The 13,459-nt window shown below is 29.0% G+C and overlaps 1 protein-coding gene across 2 annotated transcripts; it reads left to right on the top strand.

Annotated features, from left to right (window-relative positions):
* Nucleotides 1-200: 200 nt before the first annotated feature.
* Nucleotides 201-11,181, top strand: LOC130970554 (cellulose synthase-like protein E1). Of its 2 annotated transcripts, XM_057896673.1 has the most exons (8): nt 202-505; nt 1,211-1,541; nt 4,294-4,434; nt 5,587-5,718; nt 6,469-6,681; nt 7,517-7,756; nt 9,215-9,562; nt 10,537-11,181. In XM_057896673.1, the coding sequence occupies exons 1-8, from the start codon at nt 228-230 to the stop codon at nt 11,086-11,088; spliced, it is 2,235 nt and encodes a 744-aa protein (XP_057752656.1). In that variant the 5' UTR covers nt 202-227; the 3' UTR covers nt 11,089-11,181. The 2 variants fall into 2 exon arrangements, with proteins under 2 accessions (XP_057752664.1, XP_057752656.1); XM_057896681.1 differs by lacking the exon at nt 9,215-9,562 and having other exon boundaries at nt 201-505.
* The last annotated feature ends 2,278 nt before the right edge of the window (nt 11,182-13,459 follow it).

The raw sequence follows: 13,459 nt of genomic DNA, 5'->3' as shown, positions 1-13,459 counted from the left end.
ATTGCGAATTCGAATTTCACTCCTAGAAAAAAAATACCCTAACGAATTTAGCCTACCTTGACGGCTGATATCGTAATCAATGATGTGGACAAAAAATATGTTTCTATAAGATTATTATTGATTAAAATAATAACAGTAGTATCCTCTTACCAAATGTCAAATCTGTTACATTATTATATAATAGACTAAACAGCACAGTTTGGACCTCAGCATCAGAAAGAAGAAAGATGGGCAAGAATGAAGAGTCTCATCCATTGTTCGAAACAAGGAGAGCCAAAGGAATATTCATTCATAGAATATTTTCCTTCTCCATGTTTTTGGGAATTTTGTTCATATGGGTTTACAGAGTGAGTTACATGCCAAGAAAAAGTAGTGAAGATGGGAAATGGGTTTGGCTTGGAATGTTTTTGTGTGAGCTATGGTTTGGTCTTTATTGGCTTATGAGGCTTTCACTCAGATGGAACCCTGTTTTCCGACAACCCTTCCCCCACACACTTTCCCAAAGGTGAAGCCACATATTACCACTAGTATATTGCTTTAAACTCTTCAATAAATATTTAGACTAATATATTAAATAAATAATATTTTTTAAAGTTTAATAAATATACACATAGATAAGTATGTATCTAATATATTGAGAAGCACTTGATTTGTAGTTTTAGCATGCTTTCCATATTTCATTTTTTGGTTAAAAAGGTTCGGCGAAATTAGGTCTATGGTGAGTGGGAGCGTCCTTCATCAGTTTATTAATCCCTTTGGTTAATGAACCTGTGATCATGTTCGTGATAGATATTCATTCATGTTTTTCTTAAATTAATCGTCTGTTTAACCTTTTTATTCATTGAAATTCAATATATGTTAGATAAAACTGCCTCCAAACACTATTACGGATTTTTATGAATTTGTGACGGATATTGATGTTATTGAAGAAATTAGTGACGAATAATATCCGCTACTAATATTTTACCTTTTGAGTTCTTGATAATCGTTAATATTCAAAAATACTATTTACACATTAAAATTAGTTATTAAAATCAATCGATATGTGTATAATTTAATTTATTTTTATTGTATATTTTTGTATTTTTATATATATTTTATATTGATAATTGATTTTAGTGGTATTTAAATTTTTATCATATCAAATTTATTTTTTTAATTATATTTGCGGCAAAACATCATTGATTTAATTTGAATTAACTCTGACCAGATATGATGATGATAAGTTGCCAGGAGTGGACATATTTGTGTGTACCGCAGATCCAGAAATAGAACCGCCAATAATGGTGATTAATACAGTTCTGTCTGTAATGGCATATGACTATCCAACTCATAAGCTTAGTGTCTATCTCTCTGATGATGGAGGTTCAGATATTACTTTCTATGCTCTTTTAGAGGCATCTAATTTTGCAAAGCATTGGTTGCCATATTGCAAGAAGTTCAATGTTGAACCAAGGTCACCGGCAGCATATTTCAAGAGTGTTTCCTCAACTACTTACTCAAATGATTCTATAAATGCCAAAGAGTTGGTCACCATCAAGGTAACATTATTATTTATAGGGTTAAGTACGATTTTGGTCCTTAAGATATAGGACAAAATTTTTTTTTGTCTTTAACCATTTTTTTTCCTACAAAATTGTCTCTAAGGTTTAACTTAATTTTAAAATCATCATTTTTACTTAAATTTTAATTTTTATTATCAACTTATCCATAATTAAATAAATTATAAAATAAAATAAAAAAAGAAAAAATAGAAGCAGAACGGATAAAGGGGAAGGGGAAAGGAGGAAAGGGAATGAGAGGGAAGGGAAGAAGAGGGGAGGGAAAGGGGGAGTGGCGCCGGCGAGGCTCAGAGCTGCGTCGTTACCGTCGGAAATCAGAACCAGAGGGAGAGAGAGCTCGCGAAGGAGAGAGGAGACCCACGCCTTGCCGTCGCCATCGAAGAGCTTGCGAAAAGTGAGAGAAAACGCACGGCTAGGGAGAGGAAGAGGGGTGCCTCATCGCCGTCGCGTTTTGTCGCTGCCGCTTCACGTCTTTGCCGTTGGTCCTCCCTAGGATTTCGATTCTATTTTTGATTTGTTCTGCTTCTGATTCTGATTTGTTTTGGTTTTACTTTTGATTTGATCTGCTTCTGATTGTTTTTCTGCTTTTCCTGATTCTGATTTCATTATTTTTGTGCTTTTGATTCTGATTCTATTTGTTTGATTTCATTATTGTTGTGCTTTTGATTTCATTGTAAATTTATTAATAAATTTAAAATGTAAATTTATTAATTCTTTGGTATTGATTTCTACTTCTTTTTGATGCTATGAACTGCAAATTTTTTTATTTTTGCTTGTTAATTTGTTAATTTTGTTGTTCTTTGAAATGCAAATTTTGTTGTTCATTTCTACTTTATTTCTGCTTATTGATTTAAAATTTTATTGTTGTTTGCGGTTTCTTTATTTGCGGGTTCTATTTTGAAATATCCATTGTTAAAGAGTAATTCTAATGGAGGTGGCCACTGTACTGATTGTTAGAGACATTGAGGTTAAGGTTAGAATTTGTTATTCGTCTTTGTTTTCTTTATGTCTTTGAAAAAGAGAAAAAGAAGGAAAGGAGGGGCAGAGGAAAAGCTGCGAAACAGAGCAAGTGATAGGGTGAGGTGAGGGTATAATTGTTCGAAGGACGATTTTAAAATCAAGTTGGACCTTAGGGATGATTTTGTATGTAAAAAAAGGCTAATGACGAAAAAAATTTTCGGCCTATACCTTAGTGACCAAAATCGTATTTAACCCCTTATTTATACCATAAACAATACTACATTATTACTAAATATTATTATTTTTATTCAATATTTAATCAATAATAATTTGTACTCATATTTATAAGAAATTTAGTCACAAAAAAACATATAATTTATACCTATATTTATCGAATTTACATACATAAATCAATATAATTTATACCCATATTTTTTAGAGTTTACATATATAAATTAATAAAATTTATTTGTTAAAAATAATTTAATATTTACACTGCTTAAATAATAAAAAAAAACTAAAAATTACTGATTCCAACGGTTTTTTTATACCCTTTTGTTTGTTGTGTTTGTCCGTACTAAAAATAATTATTATACCAATTTGTGAAGAAACAGAGCAACGCAACGCAAGAACAGTTTTGTAATGCAGCAATTTTTCTGTATTTGAATAGCATTACAATTAAACGAACAAATATATTAAATTATTAACATTTAGCCCCCTCAAACGTTATGCTTAATTAATATGTCAAGATCTTACTTTGGTGGTCTGTTGGTACTTCATAGAATCATAGAGCAAGAAAAATAACCTGAGTTAACTTGTGGTAGCATTAATGGTGTGGGGACTAATTGTTTCTCTTGACAACTTCATTTCACAGGTCCAAAATTAAAAGCAATAAGCTGAATTTCACCACTTTCACCTCTACTTCCATTGTAAAATAAATAAAAGAAAAATATACTATCATTATTCGAGGATTATTGCACTTCTAATTAAATAAACAAATTTTACTTTCTATTTTATTATATTTTATACAATGGTTGATACTTGATATTTTAAAAAATAACCTGCTGTTAACCTTTTTTTAAACAAAATTCAAATAGATTACATATATTTTTTTAACAAAATGAATTAAAATTTTTAATCTACTATTTTATCAGCCATAAATAAATAAATAAAATTATACATATATTTATATACCAAAATCAGCTATTAGCATAAAATATATTAAAATATAAATTATACATTAAAAATAAATAAAATTATATATTTATATATAAATACATAATGATTAATTTTAATATATACATAATATTTTATTATTATATTTAAAAAAAGTTTTAGGAGCCAACATAACACCTCCAACATTGCAACTAACATTTAATAGAAGATAAAGAACATCTAAAATTAAAAAAAATCCGAAACATAATTAAAAAAAACATCTGTAATTCAAACTCAACAAAAATTTATTTTTAATAAAATTAAAATTCATACTAAAATTATTTGACAACTTACTATAATATTGACTAAAATTAACTGTTATAGTATTGGTTCTATACTACTACTACTCTTTTATTTATTATCTCTAATAGTATAATTTTTTTCTAAAGGGTGCTGCATTTCTTACCTTACTTGGATTGCATTTTAAAGTCTTAATGTATATAATGATTATAGAAAAGTCGTTGTCCATGCATATAACATTATTGAATATTTAATAAATAGAACAAATGAATAAATATTTTTACGTATTATGATTATTATTTATTTTTACGTGTAGAAATTGTATGAAGATATGGAAAGTAGAATAGAAAATGCAGGCAAGGTGGGTGAAGTAGCTGAGGAAATCCGCTCCAAACACAAGGGATTTTCTCAGTGGAATTCATTCTCTTCTCGAAGGGATCATGATGCAATTATTCAAGTATGCCTCTTCTTCTTCTAACGTTTTCTTTATGCTTTTGCAGCATCTATGTAATATATCTTTCTCAATAAATAAACAAAAATACATATTCAATAAATGCAGAGAGAATAAAAATACATTTAAAATTGAAAATAATTTGATATATCCTAAAAATTAATTTCACAACCTTATATTAGACTAACATAATATTATAGATAATAGAAAGACAGTTTTGACTTCTGAATATAAATTTAAGGTATATCAAACTATTTTGTAATAATTTTATATATATTCTTTTTTTTTTCTGTCAAATGAGTTTAATTTTAAATTTTGATATACTGAAATCACTCGATTTGAAATTTTAAGATGTTAATAAAAATATTACTCACTTTTGTTGACGATAAAATATCTTCAAAATATTTTTACACACGACAATATTCAATATTAAATACATATTTTTAAAAAGTTTTTTAGAGATTGAATTTTAATTTAATTTTTTGCAAGCATAATTAAAAAATAAAATATTTTTATTTTTAATATTTAGTGATTTTAAGATAAATAAATTTTTTGCGATTTTTTACCAATGACCAAGAATACTTTTAAAAGAAATTATAAAGATCGAATTTTTATTTAGTGTTTTCATGTACTTTTTAAATAATTATCTAAATATTCTTAAAAATTTTTTGAATCAAATGCGTAAGTAATTTGCTAAATACAAAATTCATTTGTTACTTATAAAAAAATTATTTTTGATTACTTTTATAACATTTTATAATATTTTGAGAATATTTTTATCGTTACTAGAAGTGAATATTATTTTATCAGCATTTCAACAAATCGAAGTTCACCGTTTTATTATAATACTATTTTTGCTATAATTAGAAATATGGATTGTTACATTAAATCCTGTATTGCACGCAGTCTTCCAGTGTGATCTAATGACTCATATGAAGTCATGCAGTCTCCCGTGTGAATTTGTAAACAGTTTTAATGTAAATATAATATATGATAAAATTTAATGGTGTTGTCAATAGAATAAGGATTGTTCGTTGTTGTATTGTTACTACGAAACTACGGTTTAGTTTATATATAAATACTTATTAAATCAATCAATATATAAACTTATATTTATTATGTGTGTGTGTTTAATTTTACACATTAATCTCTCTGTAGATTTTACTTCATGGGAAAGACTCGAGCGCCAAAGATATAGATGGAATCGTTTTGCCAACCTTGGTATATTTATCTCGCGAGAAGAGGCCCCATGTTGCACATAACTTCAAAGCTGGAGCCATGAATTCACTGGTACTGTAAAGATTTCAGCTTCATTCTATCAACTAATATATATATAGATGCACTAAGTAAATTTAATATTATGTTTAATTATTTTATTGGTCTCATAGTTTCACTGAATTTTTAATTAGGTCTTTATACTTTTTTCTTTTTGATTAAGTCCTTATATAGATTTTGTAATTAAGTCCCTGTCATGATAAAAATACTGAAATTAACAGAATATTTCGTTAAAAATACGAATATATTTAACATTTGACTAAATATTCTGTATAGTTTAATAGAATATTTTATTAATTTTAATATTTTTGTTATGACAGAGATTTAATTACAAAATCTAATATAATATAGGGATCTAATTGAAAAAAAGTATAGATACCTAATTAAAATTTTAATAAAATTATAAGGACCGACAGAATAATTAAATCTAAAAATTATTAGTATTTTTTTGTTTTTAGAGGGAGATTAAGCTATTTTAAAAGTGAAAACATAGTAAAATAATTAAGAATATAAAAGTTTAATTACTTTTAAATTAAAATAGTGAGATTTGAACATTATAAAAATTATAAATTTAATGGTAATTCATCATTTTACAATTTTTCTCATTTATAGGATTTTTTTTTTTCGTTTGTATTGAATCTGATAGTGAATAATTTTGTGATGATCATATAGTAGTACTTGTGAAATTTGAATTATTACTATTACCTTGATGCATTAGCAATGTTGGAGAAAATGATAGTTATTAACCTTAATTGCTAAATGTAGATAAGGGTGTCATCAATTATTAGCAATGGGAAAATGATTCTTAACGTAGATTGCGACATGTACTCAAACAATGCACAATCTCTAAAGGAAGCACTTTGCTTCCTCATTGATGAAGAAAAAGGCCATGAAATCGCTTTTGTGCAAACGCCACAGGGCTTTGAGAATCTTACAAAGAATGATATCTATGGCGGTGCTCTTAGAGTTATTTATGAGGTAAATATTTAATTATTAGTTATGATAATAAAATCTAATTAAAGTTAAAAAAAATACAAATTTAAATTACTTTATGTTAGATATTCCCTCCTTTCACTTGTCTTTTTGGTAAATTTTTTCTACTAATTATCTCATATTTGAGAGTTTTAAGTTAGTAATTGTTCTTTCAAATTCTAATTTATATTATTTATTTTGTTAAAAATTGCTTTCAATATTCATACCATAAAATCATTCATCAGTAGCTACATTCAAATGTTGATTATAAATGTGAACCTAATTTTGTTTATTATAATATCTTTTTCTGTTCACGTGCTTGCGCACATTTCTTTTCCTTTTTTTATAATTAAACTAAATTCAGAATTGTAATCAAATTTAGATTTCATTTATAATCAGACATGTGTAGCATTGCTTATTTTGTGATATTCACATGGCACTATATATACTCTCTTATTTTCTATACAAAACTTTACAAAACTAATATAATTGGAGAGTAAAATATATTTTTTATTTTTAATATTTATAATTTTTAAAAAAAAAATTTTAATATTTATTTTTTTAATTTTTTAAATATTTTTTATTCGTTTAATTTTGTCTTTAATGTTTTTAATTTACCTTATAATTATTTTTGGATAATTTTAATTTTATTTCTAATATTTTAGATGAAATTAATATCTAGAAATAATTTTAATATAAATAAAAAATATTAAAAATAAAATTAAACATTAAAAATATTTTTAAAAAAATCACATATATTTAAGAAAAGAACACATTTTACCTATAATTAACACATTATAGATTTTTTGAGTGCTTTGTGATGGGTTTTGAAACCGTGTAGTGGGAATTTCCTGGCATGGATGGTTTTGGTGGACCTATGTACATTGGATCTGGTTGCTTTCATAAGAGGGATACACTCTGTGGAAGAAAGTTTAATGATCATGAAAGCTTGAAGCATTGGAATGGTGAAGATATAAACAATGACCAATCAATGACAAAAACAAGCTTGCATCTATTGGAAGAAAAGTCAAAGGCTCTTTTAAGTTGCACTTATGAGAATAACACACTATGGGGAAAAGAGGTTTTCTTCTTTCTCACACATCTTTTCAATTTTGATAGTAATTTTTTTTCTTTCTTTTTAGTACTCTAAAAATTAGGGACAATATTGAATACTTACTAATTAAAATATTAAAGATGCAAAAAAAATTTTATTTTGACATGTTGATCTGTTTGTCAATCATTTAGATAATTTCAACTATAAAAGTATTACATCATAAAATTGTTTTAAAATGTTAGGGATAAGAATAGAAGCAAAAGAAAATTATGGGAAAAATTGCAATTACTCTTAAACATTACTATAGAAGACAATAGTTTAACCTAAATTTGGTTATTTAAAACTAAACTTTTCTTCAAAGGGTACATGTGAATAAATGATTTTAGTACTAATAATAATAAAATAAGAGTAAATTACATTAACATCATCGGTAATTAAATGATATTACACATGTCATATTTTGATTTTTCATATCTATAAGAATAAATATTTTTTTTATTCCTAACTATTTGTTGAAAGGTCAAAGTATCTTTTCATAATTTAAAAATTTTTTAATCAATTTCCAACTATTTAAGTAATGGTCTAAACAGTTTCGATAAACAGTAACCTGTTGATGTGTTATGCTGCTTAGACCAATAATAAAAGTCATTTAGACCAATAATTTAAATAATTGTAGATCGATTAAAAGTTTTTTAATTTGAGAAAGTACTTTGTCTTTTGAAAAAATAGTAAGACACCAAAAAGACATTTACTTAATCTATAATAATCAAACTTATATTTATGAAAGAAGATAATGCCATATTTTATAAACTATAGATATACCAAGTTTCATATAATCAAAACGGCAAAACATATAAGTGTATTCTCTCTATAAATATAAGGGCAGATGTCATGTACAAGGTAAATGATTAAATTAGTTTTTAAAAAATTATTTATTTTTTAAATTAGTTTTTAAAATTTTTTTTAATTAAATTCGTTCTTCAAAAGATTTTAAATTAGTCATTTTAGTTTTTCTGTTACTTTTTTTGCCAACAGTATCAAAATTTGTTGACGTGACACGTTAAATGTCACTACAATACATACTAGTAATCCTAATTAGTAGTTAACATGATAAGTCTATGAAATTAGATAAGATCAATTCCAAATTGAGAAATTCTAATGCCTCAAATTCTTTTCTTAATTAGGTTTTGATTTGATCTAATTTTTAAGTTTATCATGCTAATAGTCAATTAAGACTTCTATGTGTATATTGAGTATCACTTAACATGCCACATTAATAAATTTTGGCACCGTCAACAAAGAAAATAACAGAAGGGCCAATTTAAAATCTTTGAAAGATGAATTTAATTAAAAAAAATTGAAAACTAATTTAAAAAACGAGTGATCTTTCAGGACAAATTTGACTATTTAGTCTGGATAATATTGCTTAATATAGTTGTATAGTACTAAAAATAATTTATGTTATGATGATATATGATTGGATAGATGGGACTACTATATGGTTGTGCAGTGGAGGATGTTATAACTGGTTTAGCTATACAATGTAGAGGGTGGAAATCAGTGTACTATAATCCAAAAAGGAAAGCTTTCTTAGGAGTATCTCCAACCACATTGCCAGAAGCATTAGTTCAACATAAGAGATGGTCTGAAGGAGGATTCCAAATTCTGCTCTCTAAGTATAGTGCTGCATGGTGTGCTTATGGATTAATCAGCCCAGGACTTCAAATCACATATTGTTTTTACAATCTTTGGGTCCTTAATTGCTTGCCAACTCTTTATTACTCAATTTTCCCTTCACTTTGTCTCCTCAAAGGGATTTCCTTGTTTCCACAGGTAGCAATCATCATCATCATCATGTTTTAATATATAAATATGATCACAGGTTAAAATTGAAGGGTAAAAATATATAAAGGTTAACATTTATGTTTCATTGACATTCAATTTAACTATGATCTCAATTTAAGAATTTGATCCATCCATCCATCCATATTCACTCTTTTACCTAGTGTTATATGCTTTACCAAACACATCCTTGGGACTATCTTCTTTATTTATTTTTAAATAATACCAAAAAATAGTCTCTAAGAATTTTTTAGTCAGACATTTTAGTTTTTAACAAATTTGAACCACTATATCAATTCTCAAAGTTTTATTTTGTTAGAAAATTTAGTCTCTATATTAGATTGTTTGTTTATATGAAAGAAATGATACGAGAATTTTAAAAAAGTTTAATTACTCTGTTGGTCCTTATAGTTTCACAAAATTTTCAATTAGGTTCTTATAGTTTTTTTATTTTTAATTGAGTCCCTGTACCAATGTTTTTTTTTTAATTAGGTCCCTCTTGACAGTAATTAGCTTAATTTTATAGGAACCCAACTAAAAAAAATTGTGGTGTAGAGACCCAAATAAAAAGAAAAAAAAAGTGTAGGGATCCAATTAAAAAAAAGTTAATGCAAGGACTCAATTAAAAGAAAAATACAAGGACTTAATTAAAAATTTTGCGAAACTATAGAGATTAACAGAATAATTAAACCTTTTAAAAATAGTTAGAGTCTCTTATGTCTTTAGTAAATAATGAAAGAGATTGATTTGTCCAATTTTTTGCCCAAATTTAATACAAGGATTGATCTGTCTAATAAAATCAAAGGTTAAAAATTGATTTGGTGATTAAATTTTGTTGAGAATTAATTTGTCGGACTAAAAATTCTTTGCAAATTGATCTAGGATATTACAATATATTTTTTGTTCAAATTTCAAGCAAAGATGTACTTTCTAACTAAATGTGTTTTGTTTTCATGGATCATCAGATGTCAAGTCCATGGTTGATACCATATGCATATGTCACACTTGGTGAAAATACTCAATGCTTGTTGGAATTTTTGTGGTCAGAAGGCACAATAAAAGGTTATTGGAATGACCTAAGGATGTGGCTTTACAAGAGAACAAGCTCATACTTATTTGCCTTGATTGATACCATCTTCAAGTCTCTAGGATTTTCAAGTTTAGCCTTTGTGATCTCAGCTAAGGTAGCTGAAGAAAATGTTTCTCAAAGGTATAAGAAGGAGATAATGGAGTTTGGAAACTCTTCCCCAATGCTCACTCTTCTTGCAACACTAGCATTGATCAATTTGTTTTGTCTTGTTGGTGCCTTATTCAAAGGTGGTCTTGGAATGTTGATGGTGTTGCCATTGCAAGTTCTACTAAGTGGGGTGTTGGTTCTCATCAATTTGCCTTTGTATGAAGGCCTCTTTCTAAGGAAGGACAAGGGAAGATTTCCAACCTCTGTTGTGTTTAAATCAATGGCAGTGGCTCTAAGTGCTTGTGTTCTATCAAATGTGAATGTCTTCACTACAATTTAGAAGACTGTTATGTTTTTTATTAAATAAATATTTTATTGTTCTGTTTTTGAGACATTGACTAGAGAGATAAGGAAACAGGAAAAAATTGAGTTATGATTTCTTTGTCATTTGAATATCATGAAAAAAGAATCAAAGATGATCTTGCCTGTGAAATAGCTTTGATTTAACTACCTAATATCCACCGAGCAATATACTCGGAGGCCGATGTCCAACTCTTGAATCCGAGCTTTTCTCCGTGTTATGTGAGAGTGCGAGCAATGAGAAAGGAGAGAGTGTACCTGCAAAGACACTCCGATGTTTAAGTCAGTATCGTATCAAGTTCAAAACTTAAATCTAAAGAGATGCTTTACCTTCCTTTATATGGAGAGTTCTTCGTCCGTTACATTCTTAGTAATAAGTTGTCGGTTTCTTGTCATGCCGTTTGAGATGTCGGTTATGATGAGAATATTGATGTTATCGAGTTATAGCTCATAAAATCCGAGCAGTAACGGATAATGACGAGTTATGGTGCTTGCCAATAACGGTTATGAGGCCGAGTTATAGCTCGTATTAATGACGACCATATCACAACCCCCAAGCTTAGCCTGAGGAAAGTTTTTTAATGAAGCAGGTTGAGCTTTTGTGTTGAGTTATAACTCGATTAAACGGATTCCTGAGTGAGCCCCCAATTCAACGTACTTCATTAAATGAACTTTGTATTGTGCCACGTTGGACATCGTGCCTGTTTGTTATTGAGGAGAGAGAATGAGTGGTGGCTTCATTAATGTTGTGTTAGTTTCCAATGTGCCGTTCGTCATTTGATGTGACTGAGGTAGGGGTGATATTTGGAACGTTTTTGTTTTTGATTAATTACTTCTACTGATTGGAATTTGGGCATTTTGGTTTTCTCCTTCTCTGTGAAGAATGAGCAAGAGAGGTATGGCTATGTGCTTGTGATTTCTTTCTTCCCTCATCTCTTTGTATTTCCTGGTTGCATGTTTGTTTTACTGTTTTTGATGGGTTTGAGAAGGAGAAGAAGGATAAAATAGATTGGTCTTATGACTGGGTTGGGGATGATGTGAGGTCTCGGGTGTCTTTATTTTGTGATGAGGCTGTTGTGAAGGAAGTGGATGTGAGTAAGGTAGTGAGGCAGAATTCTGGAGTTGGAATTGAGTACTGTCATGTAGTATTAATGATAGGGTTTATCATCGTGGTAGGGGCTTTGAATTTTTCTACATGCACAGCTGTGTTCTCGAAAAGCTGAGAGTTAGGTTACCGTTTACATATTTCGAGTGTCAGGTGTTGAAACAGTTAAACTGTGCTCCATCGCAGCTTCATCCAAATGGGTGGGCGTTCCTTCGTTCTTTTGAAATTCTAATGGAATTTCTGGAGGAGGTGCCGTCTGTTGACCTGTTCTTCTCACTATTTCAAGCCAATGGGGTGTGGAAAGGTGGTTGGATAAATTTCAACAGCACCCCTGGATTTGGCATTTTCAGGTTGTATAAATCTTCTTTCAAAGACTTTAAAGAGATGTATTTCAAAGTTAGGGGCCTGGAAAAAGATTTTTCTTTTTTCATAGATGAAAATCTGGCTGAGAAGTTTCCATTGTATTGGTGCTCGGAACCTCAGAATATACTCAGACCAGAAGTTATTTCTCCAAGAAACGTTTGTTTGATTGAGTTTCTCGTTGAAAACATCGGTCGGGGAGACCTAATTTCAATGTATGAGCTTCTGAAGTGGGAGGAGGATAAATATGCTGTTTTAAAATATTTAGGTGAGTTATAGGGTTGTTTCTGATGTATTAACTTTTCTCTTCGGATATCTGATGTTCCTTATGTGTTGCAGGGGGTAAATATCCTGGTGTTTCAGCTGCGTTCTTGAGGACACGTTTCAAAAATAAGAATTTGGAGAAGGAGGTTTCATCTTCTAATGCTGAGAAAATTGCTGGGACTGGCAAAGTTACTCAGCCTCGTCAGGGTCGGAGGAAAGTGATTGCAAAAAAGAAGAGGAAGTTCGATCTTATTGACTTGTCCGATGATTCTGATGAAAAGTCATTAGGGGTTCCTGTTGAGGAAATATAGGCTTTTATGGGCAATCAAAAAAGGCTTCATGAAATTTCTGAACAAAGTGAGGGATTTTCTGTGTGGGAAAAATAGTATCCCTATATGGTTGTGGTGGACGAGTATTGTCAATCGTCGGCTGATGTTTCGCTCACAAAGGAGGTTGGAGACATCGCGATTGGTCAGTATATGCAGGTAATGGGCGACCTTGTTTGTTTTATTTGTTTTTTTGGAAATTTTTACAAACTTCCTATATTGTTTTGTCTAGGTTGTTGGTTTGCGCCTTGCGAGTCTTGGGCGTAGCCAAGAGTTGAAGTATAAGAGAGTTGCTG

The sequence above is a fragment of the Arachis stenosperma genome, chromosome 1 (assembly GCF_014773155.1).
Source record: "Arachis stenosperma cultivar V10309 chromosome 1, arast.V10309.gnm1.PFL2, whole genome shotgun sequence".
In the NCBI taxonomy this organism is placed as follows: Eukaryota; Viridiplantae; Streptophyta; class Magnoliopsida; order Fabales; family Fabaceae; genus Arachis; species Arachis stenosperma.
Note: the sequence above shows the minus strand (reverse complement) of the source record. Positions and strands in the feature narration are given on the sequence as shown.

Bases quoted from the DNA above. Each gene is read 5' to 3' on its own strand.
- LOC130970554 (XM_057896673.1), top strand. From the start codon at position 228: ATGGGCAAGAATGAAGAGTCTCATCCATTGTTCGAAACAAGGAGAGCC. The intron at 5,719-6,468 runs GTACTGTAAAGA...TGCTAAATGTAG, and splicing joins CTGGAGCCATGAATTCACTG to ATAAGGGTGTCATCAATTAT. The intron at 9,563-10,536 runs GTAGCAATCATC...ATGGATCATCAG, and splicing joins GGATTTCCTTGTTTCCACAG to ATGTCAAGTCCATGGTTGAT.